At 40.3% G+C, this 18588-nt stretch overlaps 1 protein-coding gene across 7 annotated transcripts in view; it reads left to right on the forward strand.

Moving 5' to 3' along the window:
• Positions 1–18588, forward strand: part of tlcd3a (TLC domain containing 3A) — a 40551-nt gene that overhangs the window by 12042 nt on the left and 9921 nt on the right. For all 7 annotated transcript variants that reach the window (XR_010931198.1, XM_067608768.1, XM_067608771.1 and 4 more), the window contains 3 exons: positions 5373–5459; positions 9047–9266; positions 15981–16076. Coding sequence is in view for 6 of the 7 variants with exons in the window: in XM_067608768.1 (XP_067464869.1) it covers positions 5373–5459; positions 9047–9266; positions 15981–16076 (403 nt within the window). In the remaining variant the exon portion in view is untranslated. The remainder of the gene's footprint in view (positions 1–5372; positions 5460–9046; positions 9267–15980; positions 16077–18588) is intronic.

The following is an 18588-nucleotide window of genomic DNA, read 5'->3' on the forward strand; positions in this document are numbered from 1 at the left end:
TATAACAAAACAGTCGGTAGGAAGACTTGGTCGTAGTGAAAGGGAAGCCGAGGTTGTTCACTGGCCTGACGCAGCAGGAAAGAAAAGACAACATTGCCGAACAAGGCAGCAAGGCATTCTTCCCTTTTTCCTCTCTGCACGCTCCTCACCCTGTCAACCTCAACCTTTCATCAGCAGGGAGAGGGGGTTATAGGCGGACACACAATGAATGGGCTGTGTAAAATCTGGGTCTTATGACAGAGTATGCAACCATACAGTCCTAGAAGGCAGCGAGGCGTGGGGGTAAAATGTGTGTGTGTGTGTGTGTGTGTGTGTGTGTGCTGGGGGGGGGGGGGGGGGGGGGGGGGGGGCAGTTAGTCTTTTCCAGCTCTGGCCTGGGGTTTAGTAGTTGCCAGTCACATGGCTGTCGTTGCCTTGCTGATGCCTTGTCGATGCCGGTGTCATGGCTGCATTCCCATGGAGATTGGTGTGAGGTGAGAGCAGGTTCAAGCAGGAAGCCACACAAATGCACTCTTTGTTTCTCAATCTTTGCCATTTGCAGCACACTATAACTCTAAAAAAAGAGAAAGAGCACAGTCTTTATTAGCCTTGTAAAACTAGTCGTTATTTACATCAGGACTAAAAGTCTTTAAAGTCCTGCCTGCCCTGGAGGAATTCACTGGTCCTCTTGGTTCCTACCAACTGAGAACTGAGTCGAGCTGAATCCGAATGATATTCAGTTCTGGGCAGAGTCCATTCGTATTGGCTAGAATCTTAGGATTAGAGTCAATAGGCGCTTTCTGACCGGTGGAACTTTTTCATAGTTCTAAGAGCTGTTGGAGGAACTACCCCCTTTTTATTGTGTCTGCACTGCAGGAACTGGGAACAATTACAGGTCTTACAATGCCATTTTGAGGGACTTTTTTTTAGCTCCAACTTCAGGTAAGGTACTGATGTAAGTGTACAGTGATTGGTCCAGACGAAAAAGTGTACTGTGATTGGTCAAAGTGCAGTACCGGCAACCGCCATTTTTAAAAACCTGTGTAAAACAACCACATAGTCTAAATTTGCATGTCTCCTTTCCAACTCCATTATTATCATGAAACCAACTACACACAACTCCGATCACACATCTTGTTGTTTTTGTTGTATCTTGCGCAGATGTGACGCTGCTATATCAGCTGCTGGCTGGTTTATGTCACTTCAGCATTCCTATTGGCAGTGTGAATGCAAACAGAACAAAGCATGGAGTTTGTAGTTCTCGGGGGAGCTCCCAAGGGGGTAGTTCCTCTCAGGGAGTCACCAGAACAGTTTGGTCCAAAAGCGCTTCATATGTCTTAATACCCTAGTTGATCCCGGTGGATTTGCTGTGAGCTCCAATCACAGGGTGCGTTATAATCATCACATGCTAAGGTGGCATTCAGACTGACATCAGGTCTGTGTGAAAAAACACAGCCCTCATATTCATTCGAATGAGGGCAGTGTGTTGACCCAGCGGGGGTGCCAACACAGAGAGCCCCAGCAAAAAAATTCAGGGTTGTTCATTTATCAAACAACCAAAGCTTGCCTGTTTTGGTTGTTTGATAAACTGATGAAGTGCACCCCTGACAAGAGCACATAGCAAAGTACAGTGTTTCCCCTGGGTTGAGTGGCTTGGCCTGGTGGGGGCGGGGGGGCTGCAGCAATTATTAACTGACACAGTGTAGTCTGTACTGTATATTTACTGCCAGACTGACAACTTACTAAGGACAACTAACTTTAAAAGTAAAGTTAGGCTTTGCTGCCTGCTTCCCGACTCATTTTAAAAAAGAAGAGAGAAAGAGAGAGAGGGCGCCAGTGAGAGAGAGAGAGAGGGCAGCAGTGGGCGAGCGAGCTAGAGAGTGAATGAAGAGAGGGAGCGCTGGTAGCGAGAATGCGGGTGAATCAGATCAATAAAACGTTATTTTCTGATTGTCTCGTAGAGGTTATGTTCCAGAGGACAAATAAACACGCCCACACCCCCACGCACCTCCGCTCGACCCTGCGGCTGAACGTCACACTGCCTGATTTAGTCTGAATTAGACCTTACTGCTAACCTCTTCCTCTGCTCTGCTCACATTCACCGTCACTTTTCTGACACTCGCTCTCTCGCTTAACCACTCACTCGCTGGTACTGTCCTACCTGTAGTTTCCCAGGCAACGACACAGGCGTTGACTTGTGTTTCAAAACAGCGCTGCTCAGAGGCTCCCAAACGCTATTGATATCCGAATGAATGGATATTTGGCGTTATTTTTGGCATTTAAAAAAAATGTTTTGGCCTGGCGGGGGTTTTCGTTGGCCTGGCGACTTGCCAGGTCTGTACTATTATAGGGGAATCACTGAAGTGATCACTGTACATGTAGAATCTGTGTATCACCTGCCTGTAAACATGCACCCAACGCAGCTATTTTCACAGATAATGTCGCCTGGATGCTAGAGGCAGGCGTTCAGTTACGCAAGGCGGAGTGCATATATTCCCATTATGAGCGGCACCTCATCCCAGTGCTGGTGAAAAGTTTAACACTTACTGTCATTAGGCTGGTCCGTGCCGTAATGTTAGCAGTATAGCTGTGAACATAGCAGTGAAGTGTGTGTACAGTCTAGGCTATTTATCATTTGATAAATGGTACAGCTCCTCAAGACCTGAGCCAAGTTCCCATGTCTTGCTTTCCACTTGCTGATTAAAGTGAAAAGGGTTAGCCCCGAAGTTAGCAAGCGAAGTTAGCCTCTTGTGGTGGAGCATAAATGAGCTACACCTGGTGCCCATTGGAACCTGACCAGGCTCACTTAAGGTGGACTGACCTTTTAAGATGGACCAGCTATTCTCATTTTAGTGACGATCTCAGTTGCTCCTAAACAGAAAACAGAGAAATGTCTGACTGCTAAGTCTCTCCCGAGTTTTGCTCAGCCCTCACCCTTACCCAAACAAGGCCTGCAAATCAGAAAATGTGTGAATTCAAAATTAGTTTGCTTTCTAGCTCACACAAGCCTCTCATCCGTAATGAACAAGCATGAGATGCAGTTTTTCAAGGTAAACTGTTTTTGTCCCACAGAACCCACAAGGTGCTGAGAAAAGTTGAAACATTTGGTTTTAAATCATTCCTAAAAACAGTGTTGTGTTAAAGGGGTGACTGTCTATTATGGCTGCAGTGAGTGCAGGGGAATAAATTACATGTTTTCTGATTTCAAAGCAGCTTACTGTCAGTGCTGCCAAGTTGGAGCACAGCCAGGGAGAGAGCTTGTCTGAGCAAAAGCGGTCATTCATAGTTTGAACAAATTGGTGATATAATCCAACGTCCTGTTTAAAATGGACAAGAATATAACTCTGTTTAACCAACTGAAAAAACTCTGCATCTCTGCACTATCCAAACTGCACATTCATTATGTTTTTTTCAACACATCTATTGTACATAACACTACAGTCAGTAAGGTTTTCAACTCTCAAAATTCAGTATTTAATATACAAATTACTACTGAACATTTCTTGGAAGCTCATGACTTGTGAGTTAACTCTTAAGATAGGTGCAATGTTATACATGTAGTAGTGTCTTATGCCACCTCACACAGTGACACTTCAAATAGAGATGTAGCAGGTTCTCCTATGTCACAGGTCTGTTTATAGACGAGGAAAGTCGAGGCCAAGCACTGCTAATCCCATGATGGAACTTGTAGGTCTGACTGCTGAGTAGCTCACCTGAAAGGACACTTTTTTTAAACTTGACCTAGATTTGTTTGGTTGTCAATCACATGAATTGGTCGACCATTCAAATATAATTTCTTGGATTTTGACAAGTGTGGCAGGTTTACTGGGTAATCTTCCATGTATTTGATATCATAAATCAGTTTGTCCATGTTGCTCAACTCTTTTTCTCTGTACATTTTATCCGTTCCAAGAATCCCAGAGTTACCCTACACCACCAAATACAATTTTAAACACTGACACTCTAAATAAAGTTTGATCAACTGGGGATTCACTATCATATGGTGGTCTGGAGATCAGACATAGAACAAAAATTGAAGTTGAGTTGAGTGTCAATTCATGAATACCCAACATTTGACTGAGTGGGAGTCACGGCCAATTCACTTAGACATCTGTCATTCACGTGTCTCAGGGAATAGATACGCTTCCGTTTTATTAAATGTATCAATCTGCATTGAATCCGAGACTCGTGCGTCTCATGGGGACCCCCCCATGTTTTTTCACGCTTCATGTCTATTTTTGTCACGTTTAGTGAAGCAGAATCTGCACAGACAACTGTTTAAATCACACAAATATCCCGCTGTATATGTGTTTTGAACTTATTAACTGTATCTACATTGATTAATCAAGGCTCCCTTGCTGTGAGCTTGCCTGTTTCACTACAGGCAGATTCCTCTCACTCACTACAGTGGGCGGGGAAATAAAATCATTGAATCAATAAATACTGTTAATATTTTTCCTGTTGAGCCAACATGAAAACCGTTTTGGTTCAGTAAATTTCTGCTGTCAGTCAGCCTGGTGAAGGCAGTTTAGCCGGCCGCTGTGCCGCTAACAGAGGATGGAGTCAGTTTGGATTGGATGACACAAAGCTGTGATTCTTTGCTGAAGCAACAGCGCAAAACACAACATTACAGATCTTTTTATGTTATTATGAGAAGCGTAAAAATATTTTTGGTTCATTATGAAACTGTGGCACGACAAATTAGACTTGCAGGCCGCTGCAGTCACGTCCTAATCAAACCAATGCTGATCACAACAAGCCATGCTTGGAGTTAAATGCTATTGTCAGCATGCTAACAATGAAAATGCTAACATGCTGAGTTTAACAGGTATAATGTTTACTGTGTTCACCATCTTAGTTTAGCATAACATTTTGCTAATTAGCACTAAACACAGTACAGCTGAGCCTGATGGGAATTTCATTATTTTTGCAGGCATCTAGTCAATAAAATTTAAATACTGACCTAACAATGGTACTAGATCAAAAGTCAGGAGATCAAAATGCAGTTGGTCCACTGGGGACCATGCACATGTGCACCAAATTTTCTGGAAATTCATCTAAAAGTTGTTGAGACGTTTCACTCAAAACCATAAATGTCAACCTCATAGTGGCACTACAGGGAAAGGTCAGGGGATCACCAAAGTCACTAGGATTCTTCCTCTGGGAACCATGGTTGTCTTTACAAAATTTCACACGAAGCCATCCAATAGTTGTTAAGATATTTCAGTCTGGACCAAAGAAGTGGACCAACAGACTGACCCTGCCATGGCTAGCATGGCTAAAAACATACAACATTAATGCCCTGATTTTGTATTAGATACTGTAGATGTGGAGTGTGTTGATTGAATATTCATGAATGTCTCAATCTTTCTATGTGTCTTTCTTTTTCTCAGGCTGGTGTCCTCCATCCATGCTGTCATGGCGACCACGGCAGGAGTCATCGTCGTGTCATCGTGCCGGGGCAACGTTATTAATGACAGGTTAGAATTCATGTCATCAATCCCCAAACTGCTGATAACGTATTCTTCTCTGAATCCCCTCACATGTTTTAGATTTCCATCTCAAGTATTACACTTTCTTAGCTTCACCCACACCCTCAGGACCAAGTCAGAAGGCTGGGTAAGATCTGTAAGACTCCATATTTTGACATACGCACTCCAACAATGGAGAAGCAACAGAATGCTATTTATGATAAAGATGAGAAAGGTCTGAGTTTATGCAGATGTCCTCTAGAGCACGGGACCAACAGCCTGGTAAAAACCGAGTGACATTCATATTGATTCCTTCAAATAAACAGAAAATTATAGTTGTTTTCTCCTCCACTCAACTACATGAAAGTACTTGAAAGAGAATTGAAGAAAGCTTCATTGGCATGGTCAATGACTCATGTAAATTACATGCTCAGTGCTAACATGCCTGCAAGCAAAGACATTGCCTGCCTCTTTGTATCTGTACGCCTGAACACAATGTTAGCATTGTGCTTTTTTTTTAAGACTCAGCTGACTTCTTTTATTCATATGTTCTTTCCCACTTACACTTGATTGATTTTTTTACTGTATACTTCACTTTTTGGTGTGATTCAAGAAAAAAATAAAAAGAAAATAGATGCACAAACATGCACACATATGCTTACATAACTGAACTGTATCTCTAGCCATCTTGTCTCTACAGTGTAATGGCTGCACAAGTTAGGAAACAAGCGTTACCTGTGCACCTATATACATTAGGATGGTCCATGGTTTAGGCTGCCCTAAATATCCATGAAGAAAAAACTATTGTACCACCCTGCCATATCTGCACTAGAAAGTGTGCTGCTAGTTTATTTTAGCTTGAAAGTAATCTGTAGAAGGAAATGCTAGCAAGTTTGAAGGTCTACAATAATGACTGCAATGCTTTTTGTGAAAGAGATATTATATGTTTCACCCCATGACAGTGGGTAGGTGTCCATTGAGAAGGGGTACGGGTTCCTCAGTGCTCATTTTTAATAAGGTCAGAGTAATAAAAAAGTTAACTTTTCCTTTATTTCAACAAAACACATTTTCCTTCACATTATTTTCCAGCACAGTCTGACTGTTATTCAACCGTTTTCATTTAAGTCCTGCCTCCAGATCAGCCACCTGGCAGCAAGTTAGCATTAGCATTGGCGTTAGCCCCCCTGTGCAGTTTATGAAAGTGTGACGCTAAGCTAATGCTAGCCTATTAATCCTACTGAGTCAGCGGCCAGACCTGGGCAGGCCCAGTTTCAGGCTGCTAATCTCCACCGCCCCTCCCCATCACCCACAGGGCTTAATTCCTCCACAACGCTGCTCAGTTCTGCTGTCCTGTGACGTGCTCAGGGCCTGGAGCTTAGCAGACACATGCTCCACAGTCAGGCCCATGAATACTCTAATACTCCATCACAATCTGTCACTTCATTTAGCCTTCATTGCCTCAGTTGCAACAACTATTACAAGGTTTGGCAGTGAAAAAACCTCCAATACTGAGGAAACAGCCTACAATATGTGGAGTGTGTCAGCATGGAGCATATTATTCCTCATGCTAATCATTAATAGTTTTGGTGTTCGTGTTGTCACACTGAACAGCCACATTGACTAACAGACAGCAACATTGCTACAGCGAAGTCAGATGGGACAAGAAACACAAACAGACAGATGATCAGACAGGTTTTAAACAACTTCACAATTTACAAACAGACTTCCTGGTTCAAGTTTGACCTATTCACCATATACTTGCATACACAGTTTTCTTGAGCGACTGTTACCAACATTTTGAGAGTGAGAGCCCCAGTGATACTAGATTTTTTTAGACTTCCTGTTTTTGAAAGTTTAACATATCTGACAACAATATATCAGGCAATAATATCTTTTTTTGTTGCGTAAGCTTGTTCACTGTCTCTAAACTGCCTCAAGCATATAATGTCTTGCATTTCTGTACTACTGTTTCTTGTTACTTCTAGTATAGGCCATGCAGATAACGATATATATCTGCACAAAGTAAATTTTGGTCAATATATCAGCCCATCCAATTTATTTGTCCAAATAAACCTCCAAATAAAGTGGTTTATAAAATCTAACTAATTGTTGACTTGTTTAAAACTTGTCAGTTGTCTGTCTTTTGCTGTTTAACTCTGAATTTGTAACATTGCCATGTTCCCAGATCTCAGCAGTTTATGTTCTGACTTTGGTGAGCACAGTGTCATTGTAACCAACAGAAACAATTTCCAAAGATACAAAAAGAGGACCCAAGTTGTAGTAAACTGTAATTATCTTGTATGTACACTTAAGTGTAACCTCACAAATCGTGCATAATTATAACTGCTATAAATGCAGTAATGTACTATTCAATAGCACAAAACAGTCAAACAAAATTACTAATCATGTATCCTATAGAATATAATACAGTAACGCACAGCTGTACAGCAGTCATTACTACCTTGAACGTATCCCAAAGCAACTCTCTGATCATTTGTAAGGTGCAGCACAGAGGCTGAGTAAGGATGTGTGTTGGTATACACATACTTTTATGGGAAAGGCCTTATCAGCAAGTTTCAAGAGTGTTTCCTCTGTGTATGCTTATAAAAACAGTTATTTTGTATTTTCCATTGCCCTTAATACAACAGATATTTTTATATGTATACTACAGCACTGAGTCGTGCAGCATTCATTCCACCCCGAGCTGTTTGTTGTGCCTTTCTGCTCTTAATCTCCATCCACTGACCTTAAGAGCTAAAGAACCCAGTCAGAGGTCAGAGGTCAGTAGCTCAGCTCTGCCCTCCAGCTTTACTCCGTTCTGTCCACATAATTAACCATCACCATAATCTGTGCTCATTAGACTGCTGCAGCCATCCAAGCTGTTTGTTATACTGTATTTACATACGCCTGCCTTAAAGCCCTTGCATGCTTATGGGAAGGAGAAGGAAGGCGAGTGTCTACTCAAACTGAAACTAAAGGTAATGCAGTTCACCATCAACTGCATAGCCTACTGGAGCAAAGTACATGTTAATGATATTATTTAAACCTTAAACCTTAACCTAAACTCATAAATGACTGTGAGATGGCCCATTTGGTCTGCTTAGACGGAGTGTAATTATATGCACATTATAAACAGGTACGGATGTATTTGAGAAGTTTATATTTAGAGTAAAGAACAAGAAAAAGAAGTGAAATACAGTTAATTTCTGTAGCCTAAAGGGCTGATGAGAGTCTGATGTTACTGTTTTCAAGGCTTTATATGTATATACATTTTTTTTTTTCAATAATTGATTAACTGCTTGGTCTATAAAACATCAGAAAACTGAAAAATTCCCACCATGATTTCCTACAGCTCAAGGTGATGTTATCAAATGTCTTGTTTACTACAATGTTAAGACAAGGAAAAGCAAGATATTGAAACCATCAAATGTTTGGAGTTTTGCTTGAAAATTGACATGAACCAATAAATGATCATCAAAATTGTTGCAGATTAATCGATTAGTTGATTGACAGAAAATTAATTGACTGATTGTTGCAGCTCTAATAAAGATGTAGATAAATAAATATAAACATGTATTTTGTCTTTTCCTCTTCAGGCACTGGCTGGCCACTTACTTTGTCATCTGGTACGGTGTGCCCTACATGACATACGACATCTTCGCCATGTACCTCAGCCACTACCACCGCTTCCGCGTCAAAGGGCACGAGGAGTACAAGCAGCATTCACTGAGGACCATAAACTCCTTCGTCCGCAGAGAGTTCCTGCTGGTGCTGCATCACATCGCCCTACTCACTATCCTGCTGCCTGTCACACTGGTAAGGAGGGGGGAGGGGAGGGGAGGGGAGGGGAGGGGTGGTTGATGAGAAAAACGAGGTAGAGATTGAGGCAGCGTTGATGAGGTCATGTTGTCTGTAGTCAAGACCAGTAACTTAGGTTACGGATTTCAGTGGTTGACCGCTCAGCCCTGAAATAACTTTTAAAAACACACATTTACCGAAAGAAGCGTCTCCGACACTGACAGGAGCACCAACCTGCAGATACGAAGAGACATGACGGATCCATTTTACCAGCCTGCACGGCGACTTGCAGCTAGTTAGCATGGCTAGAATCATTAGCATAGCCGTGCCGTGTTGTGCGTAGCCCATAGACTGTGTAAAAATAAGGTGTAGCTGCACCGTGCTGGGCAGGTGACAGGTGTGTTCACGATGTTTGTGTGCTCTGAAAGACTTCACGGGGCGGATATAAACTCACACGCCTGAAGGACTGTTAGCCTATCATGCTAACGCTACAGTCAATCTGTAATAACAACGTAGGTGTCACATTGTTATCAGGCCGTTACCCAGTTGGTGTGCCAAATGATAGAGACCGATATGCTGTCACTCAGTGTGGTAGAGGGCAAGAGACTGAAAGAGCTAGTTCAGTACCTCAAACCTGAGTACGTTATGCCTTTGATAGCTATTGTGACTAAACGCATTGAAAACAATTTGAGGTGAAGAAGGATGAGCTAAAAGTCAAGCTAACCAGGGCAGACAAGCTGGCTCTGACCACCGACTGCTGGACAGCTCTCACAAGTGAAAGCTATATCACAATTTTTCTTAAAAATTAACCAGTTAGTTACTGGTTAATGGCTGTCGGTCAATTGAAAGCAAAATAAACTGAAATTAACATCCCTAATTCAGATTAAAACTGAATATGATGCAAGCAGTACTGGCAGTGATTGCCCCTAATCTTGCAGCGCTGGTGCTAAAATGATTTGCATCACAATCTCTATCAACACCGTTGGATTACTGGCTGTTAACTAATAAACCGGGAGCATTTCCCCCCCCCGAAGATTGGTTCGTTTGGACGTATGTAAACACAGCAATCGCACTCGGATACGGGACAAATCAAGCGGGCTGAGATCGCCAAGAAAGGGAGGTCTCAGTTCGCTTCCAGTCGAACCCTGGAGCGGTTTGTTTGCAGCAACAACACAATCAAGTCAAGCAACCGAAACAACTGTCTCATAACTCTGATTCATACTCCATCAGCCCCAGTGATGAGTAATAAGTCGTGTTCTCTTCATACTGTCCACTTCCAGTAATGCGTTAGTAGTGTGTGCTGTATTGTTGTGCATTTTCAAAATCAATCCTCGCTTCAAGCTGCATTACCTCTTCATGATTATTTAAAGTCCCAGTAAAATGTAGAATACATTTTCCCAGTTTTAATTCTATGTCCTTGTGTTGATTTTCTTGTTTTCTTGATATTTCTTGTTATATGCCAAATATATATGAAAAAATCAGTATCAGAGTATTTTTACATCAAAATCCCTGTCTTTTATCTTCTTGTTAAACAGTTTCACATGTTTGATGACTCATCCTGCACTCAGGGGCGTTTACAAAAGTTCATCCAGTCAAATGTGACTTTGGGCGACTAGCTAGCCACACCGGTCATAGTAAACCGCACTTCACCGTTTCGTGGGTCGTAGTAGCTAACAGAGCAATATGGAAACGGATGAAGAGAGAGTTGAAGAGATGTGTGTTTTTCATTTCCAAAACAATGTGGCTGAAGTCTAATTCATTCATCTCTCCCTCGTCCTCTTCCTCATCAAACAGGTAAGGGAGGTGTGTGTGGAGCAAGCAATCCTCTGTAGCTCCACTTAACTCTACATATATATATATATATATATATATATATATATATATATATATATATATATATATATATGTATATATATATATGTATATATGTATATATATATATATATATATATATATATATATATATATATATATGTATGTATATATATATATGTATATATATATATATGTATATATATATATATGTGTGTATATATATATATATATATATATATATATATATATATATATATATGTATATATATATATATATATATATATATATATATATAAATAAGCCCACCCACTCTTTTAGCGGTCCAATCAAATACAAAGGATTTAATTTAAATTCCTCTTGTAACTGTACACCACTTAAATATTCTGTTTCACTGGAAAATACGTCACAGTACAGAAGCTAAAGATGCTCTAACTTCTGTTTCACTTGGACTTTAAGCGGCGACAAAAACAGTACACATGGTGTTCACAGTCATGGATTACCTATCAAGTCATATTCGAGTCTCTGCAAATCAGATTTCAACCTGTACTGAAATAAATGGACCTAGAGGCTGCTTGGAATGTAGCTAAAAAGTGACACCATTGCAAGTAAAACGTAAAAGATACATAACATGCTGTACATCAGCATGCAAACGCACTAATCCATCTGGTTCCCAAAACATCTATTATCCCGCTCATCTCAACTACATTGATTACACATGGTTTGAAGCTGCTTGTAGCTTATGAATTGTACTAATTATAGAGGTGTTGGGTATATGTATGAACAAGTCTTTAACACCAAATCTTCAAACTGAACTGACGATATAGAATCGTCTTTATCGCTGACTAGTTAGCAGCTTTTCACCTCACTGATGACTGAAAGCTCTGTTTTCAGCTTAGCTGTGATATTAAGTTTGTTACCTTCTGTTTAGAAGCGTATTAAGACTGCAAAGGCCACAGAAAAATTTAGATGTATTAACTCTGTTGCAAGTAATTGGCAGCTGAGCTACGTACCTTTATAAGCAGAGCTTGTATGGGCCGAGATTTGTATTTAACTAAATGCAACAAGTTTGAACCAGTGAGTTGATACCCTAAACTGTCATTTCCACCTGGATGGAATGTCCTTTAAAACCAAACTTAGACCATAAAGTGACACTAAAACTATCTAATGAAGTTACGCAGTGGCTTGGAGTCAGTATGTTTCAACCATAAAGATGAATGTAGCTAGCAGGGTTTGATCATCTGTCTCACGCAACTACTACTGTCATAACTGGATGACGATAGTGTGCTATTATGCAAAATCCTGGTACCTGAAAAGTGAACTCTTGGTCAAACAGCTTTATGCAGTAGAAAGGACCGCTTGACTGATTTACTGTGTGGTTCATGGGAGGAAACAGGTCCTCCGAGTCCAGCTCAGTTCAAAGGATTAACAAGACTTCAGGCCTCAGGGGGGTAAATAGCAGGAAGGGAAAGAAAACAGTTAACTGGTAATTATTGATTGCTTTCTTTGAAAAAAAAAATAGCAACAAATTATTCTTTATCGATTTATTTTATGTCCTTGAATTGTAAGTGTTGGGAGGCAGATGCAGTATGAATGGGCAGGAAGGAAGGGAGAGTGAAAGAAGCAGGTTGTTTTCTGAAAACTGAAGCAAAGATCTCAATGTACATAAAAGCATCAAAGCTTGGAAAACAATATCTTAAATGGGTACAGTCAGTTATTAAGGGAAGGCAAACAAGGGAGCAGGCAACAAAAGAGGAGAGGTACTGTGCACCAGGATGACTTATTATGTAAGATTAACCAGCGTAACAATAAATTGGAGACCTACTTAAATGTTACACCTGAGTTCACAGTGTCAACAAAGAAAGGTCCCGTAAAAGCATGAAACTCAGTCCATAGAAGAACTTGACAGTTGTAGTGTTGAATAAATGAATATTTTTTGTCTAAATGTATTATAATTCTATTTTCTCTGATATATATAATATTTATTTCATCACACACTAGAATTTGCTTGTTCAGGAGTTTGCTACAGACCGCCGTCAACCTGCTATTACAGTTTATATCCCATAGGGTTTACAGAAACATGCACCAGAGCTACTCTCCTTTCCAAGTAGTATCCCAGGTTAGCAGGCCAGGTGCAGTGGAAACCCGGCCCTTTTGTTTGCAGTAGCAGTCACTTGCAATATGAGATCACATTACCCTACATTATTCAGCCGCAGCTGCAGTCATCCTCTCTTTCTCTCAACTCGCCACCCCTCCCTCTGTTTTTCCTCTTGTTCCCTCACTCATCAGCTTTTATGCCACTCTGGCTTGCTCGGGTAATACATGACCTGGTATACTTATCCAAAAAACTGTTTGGGAGGACAGTGACACGCAGGAGAAGGAAAAGACCAAACCTTGACGTGTAGATTGAATGTTAAAGCAACTAAATTGAGGACAAGCAAAAACTTTCCCAGCTGATTTCAGAAATACATTGTTGCTTCAATGTTAGAGTTAGAAAAAGGCATTATTCTGTATTTTTCTTATAATAAAAACCCATGAAAAGACCATAACCAACCATCTCTCATTCAGTCTCTTGATACTTTCTGACTTTCCTGTGGCACTCCAAGCACCTTCCGAAGACAAAAAGGACACAAACATACAGTTTCATTTAGTAAAAGACTCAGTAATTTCCTAAAACAGCCAGGCACTGTAGTTTTAAATATGCATAACATAAAGTTACTCAAACAGGAGCAAATAATGTATTTGTTGGGGATTATTTTCAACCGCAAACTTGGTGTGCAAGTAAGTTATTTACAGCAGTGGAACAATGTAGTAATAAGTGTAATAAAGAAGCATGTCACCCACAGAGGAAGGATCAATTCATCGTTGGTTTTAGGGACGTCACAGGATTAGTTGACCATAAGAAAAATCACCAAACTTATCCTTTAAATTGTATCAGTATTAAAAGGCCAATAATAAGGGTAATAATAATAATAATGATGATTGATAATGATTAGTTGCAGCCCTGTTTGGGACCAAATAACCAAAAGAAAATGAATGTAGCCAATATAAAGTGTGTCTGTCACAATGTTTGTGGACTAACTTTAGGAAGAGGATGAGAAGCTCAGAGTGGAACTGCTTCTCCTGAGCCGGATGGGGACGGTAGGGGCATCAGATCAGGATTCCTCTGAGAGGCCATCTCGTGTAGGTATTCAGGGCAAGTCCAACTAGGAGGAGAACTCGGGGCAGACATAGAGTACCTGAGATATTACAAATCAGACCTGGGAAGGTTAACAATACCCCAGAAGGTGCAGGGGAAGAAAGAAGATATGGCTGTTGAGAGGAACATTGTTATATTTTAGCCCTGTACTGACACTGGTTTACATGATGGTGTAAGGTGTTGAATCAACCTCAATGGTAGTTAGCATGAAATAGATTTTATGTTCATGTCTGGTTAGCAAGTGGTTAACCATGACATTTTATTTGCACACAGGAGAATAAATCTCTGGACAGATGGTGAGCATCAAATGCTAACAACCGCAGATACACCTATTTTTGTCAGTGGCTGCAGGCAAACTGGCAGTTTGAATGACGCCTCATGCACAGACTTACAGTAGTATGAAGGTAACACATACACACCAAGGTGCAGGTGGAGGTGGAATGAGGTAGCCAGGTAGTTGGTTAGGCGTGGTGTAAAGTTCCCCTCTGTGGTCTCAGTCATTCTTTCATGGCCAGATGGCAAGGCCTCGTCTGGAGCCACTCATGCTTTATTCATCATCAGCACACAGTAAGCTAGGCTAACAGACAGCACTTGTCTTTTGTTTGGAGTCCCTTTATCCATCTAGACTGACTCACCTATTCTAGGACGGCCTCTCTAACCTCACAGCACCGTGCAGCCGGTCAATATTTCAAAACTTAATTTATTACTTATGTACAGGACATCACTCTCTCTGCCCTGGCCGGCCTCTCTTCCCTTTTTGCTATCTTGAAGTTGTGGTGGTGTAAGACATTTGCCTCTTGTGGTTGTGGCATTACACACACACAAAAAAAAAAACGTAGAGATTATCTGTCCAATATTGGCAAAAGGATTTTACTCAACAGCTTCTGGTTGTCAGTTTTAAATGTAATCTGTTTGAATCTGATTTATATTGAAACATGCTCAATATGTCTGTGTATGTGGACGTATGTTTGCTGTCTGAGTACAGTGCAATTTTTGTACTCTCAACTTGCGGTTTTGATTAAAGATACACCGCAGTAACAACATGCAAGTGCAGGTGAGGCAAGCAGAGTCAGGGTGGGTTAAAAGAAAAAAGTGTCAGTGACATCTTTCAGGTACACCAAACCCCTAAAGTGCTGCTGTTGATTGATAACTGAAGAGTGGTTGTCCAAACCTTCCTGCCTCAACAAATCCACACTGACAGTTCTCTTCTGACAGATCTAACACAAAACACTACAGAGCAAACTTCTATACAAAACTAGTAAAGGAAAGCTTTTTATTCAGGCTATATTTTTGCTATTCAGCTATCAAACAGATCAAAAGGATTGGCTTTACAGAGGACTAATGACCATGTGAACCATATGGCAGCCTGAAGGGTCGGTTTCAGTGAATCATTTTAGTGTCACATGACGGAGTAAAGGCTGATTCAGAGTTTTTTACACCCTTAAATTAGTATGTAAAGGATAACATTGGATGGAACATTATACTTCTGTATATTTGCAAACAGCAGCTTTATTCATAAATTATGTCAGGATTAGTGTTAATCGATTAATCAAAACAACAACAAGTCAAAACCTGATACTATCCCGTGTCTTTTGAAGCCTCTCTTAGCATATTTTCAATGAGACAGTTCCAGAAGTCGTCCTTGAATGTCAGCTGTGTTTTTTCCCTGCTCGTGTTTGTTTGCTCACTCCGTGTGTGCTCTTGTTTGTCTGTTCCTCAGTTCTTCAGAAGGGACCAGGGGGATTTCTTCATCGGTTGCTTGTTTCTAACAGAGCTCAGCACACCCTTCGTCTCCTTGGGGAAGATACTTATTCAGGTGAGACAGCATGTGTGTGTGCATGCACCAGACACAAACAGGAGGTCATACTTCTGTCGTGTTTTCTGTGCCTTTTGTGTAAAGAGAACATGTAGTGTACACATTATATGATTGACACTGACAAGGCCACCCTTGCTTTGCCAGACAGGTTTAACCCTTCCCCCAAACAGCAAATGTCCAATCATAGCTTAGCAATCTTAAAAGTGGAGAGAATATATTAAAAATGATCTGTTGGTCTGCTCAAGGCTGAAAACGTTAGCATATCCAGCTAAATAGCTCACTAGTAGTAACATAGTGTTGCTTCAAAGGCCGAGAGCCTATCATTAACTACATCAGTTTGTCAGGTTACATGTTCACGACTGTTACATCCATCTTGTTGTATTTCCCTCTGTGCGAAAGCCGGTCCTGCAGGCTATTTTATCAGAATGTAGGCTAACGTTAGCACCTCTTTCCTGCTGCTTTTGGGGAATGTCAGCCAAACACTTCAATATCTCATCCTAAAAGCATTTTCTCTTGTTACATTTAAAGCAAAACCTACAGTTTTAAAAATATAAACAATAAAGCAGATATCTAACTATGTCTAGTCTTATGTATGTAAGCTAACAAGCTCTACACTGTTATATAAGAACAATACTGTTTCTATATCTCCATATCTTCTACATGGATCATTAACTAGTGAGAAGGCTGACTTTTGCCCCGGGGACATGTAGCTTTAGCCTCACACTATTAGTAGGATATCATATATCATGCTTACTGATACACTTCTAAGCAGCACAACTAATTTGAAGATGTGACCTCTGGCTTTATGACATTGTGATGTGCATTTTTCATTATTTTCTGACATGTTATAGACAAATTAATGAATCAATCAAAACAGAACTGCTAGATTACTTGATACTGAAAATGATTGTCAGTTGCAGCCCTAGATTGTTTACTTTTTAGCTTTAAAGTAGTTATAAGCTCTCACTTTTTTTCACACATGTTCCTGCTAAAGCACTGTATTAGCATGGAGGCTAAAAGCTATGAGGCACCAAGCCGACCTTAAAAACGTACAGCTCCACCTACTGAGAGATAAACAGTCAGTAGTCTGTGTTCCTGTTCCAGAAATCATCACAAAAAGACCAACAAAACAAATTTATAACACTTTTAGCAATAAATAAATATGCTAAATGCATGCTAAATAGGCTGGAAAAAGCTTCCAAATGTTCAGGTGTTTTCCCTTCATGACACTTTAAATATGATTACACAATGTTCAATTGTAACGTCCCCAAATATGATTTAAAGGTTTATTCAGTATATAAATGATTAATAGGCAACTTAGTGAGACTTTGGGCCAAGGGTTACAGCAGGATAATTGTAATTTCCCTGAACTGTCAGGTGATACATCACCTTGAATATGTGTGATTAGTTAATGTCACTGTCTTCAGGACATTGTCGCCAACCTAATGTGAAATGATATTTTCCTGGTATAAAATAATTAATAAAAATAAAAAATTTTAATGGATTTTCAAAAATACACAAATGCTGTCAGAGATACCTCAGATTTATGTGAAGCTATCAGTGTAAATGACAGAGATGCATAAATGGTATTTGATATCTGTAAATAGGAGCTGGACTGCAGTAGTTCTAAAGCCATCTTGTTATGACTCTCTGCCCGGGCACAAGAAATTCATTCATCATTTTTCTTATGCAATTCCTTTTCAGGTGATATGCAGTGCTTGCATCATCAAAAACCACAGTACCTCCATTTCATTTGGGATGTAGCTTGTCACTGTACCATCAATAATTAAGGTGCATGGCTCACCAAAAAAAGAAGAAGAAAAAAAAAAGCAAACATTAGTCAGTAGCATTTAGCTAAAAAGCTATGGCACTGTTCACTCTCTCAGTCTCCACTGCAGTTAATTCTTTTATTGGTTCCACCCATACAACAGGCAGTATATCCTGCGTGTTGACAAGCACGTATGTGCTGTATCGTCAGAGGCGCCACGTCTTAGAAAAGCAGTAATCTAAGAATAGAAGAGCCTTGCTGTGTATCTCAGTAAAATCACTGGACCGTGAGCTTCCAGGTCTTTGCTGACATCTGGTGTCAGCAGAGGAAAAAGAGCAAAGCAAAGCTCCATTGCTCCTCTGTCTTCAAAAACGCCGCCCTCCTTTGGACTAGATCAGCACTAACAGAAACTCTGCCAGACATTTTTACTGCTCTCAACCGCAGCGTTGATTCCTATTGATTTCTGTTGTGCAGACCAGCACTCCTGCAGTGTTTCACCTCAAAGATAAGAAGAAGATAACTGAATCACTTATGATAATCGTTCTTAGGTATGACTTAGGAAAGAATGGTGAAGAGGTACCAATAAAAAGGTTATAACAAAAACATAATATACTATTTATTATGTATTACCATGTAATCTAAGAAGTATACCCTAACAAATAGAGCTGCAGCTGATGATTATTTTCATTATCAGTTTAATCTGATGATTATTTTCTCGATTAATCATTTGGTCTATGAAATTAA

This window comes from Thunnus thynnus, chromosome 13 (genome assembly GCF_963924715.1).
Source record: "Thunnus thynnus chromosome 13, fThuThy2.1, whole genome shotgun sequence".
NCBI lineage: Eukaryota > Metazoa > Chordata > Actinopteri > Scombriformes > Scombridae > Thunnus > Thunnus thynnus.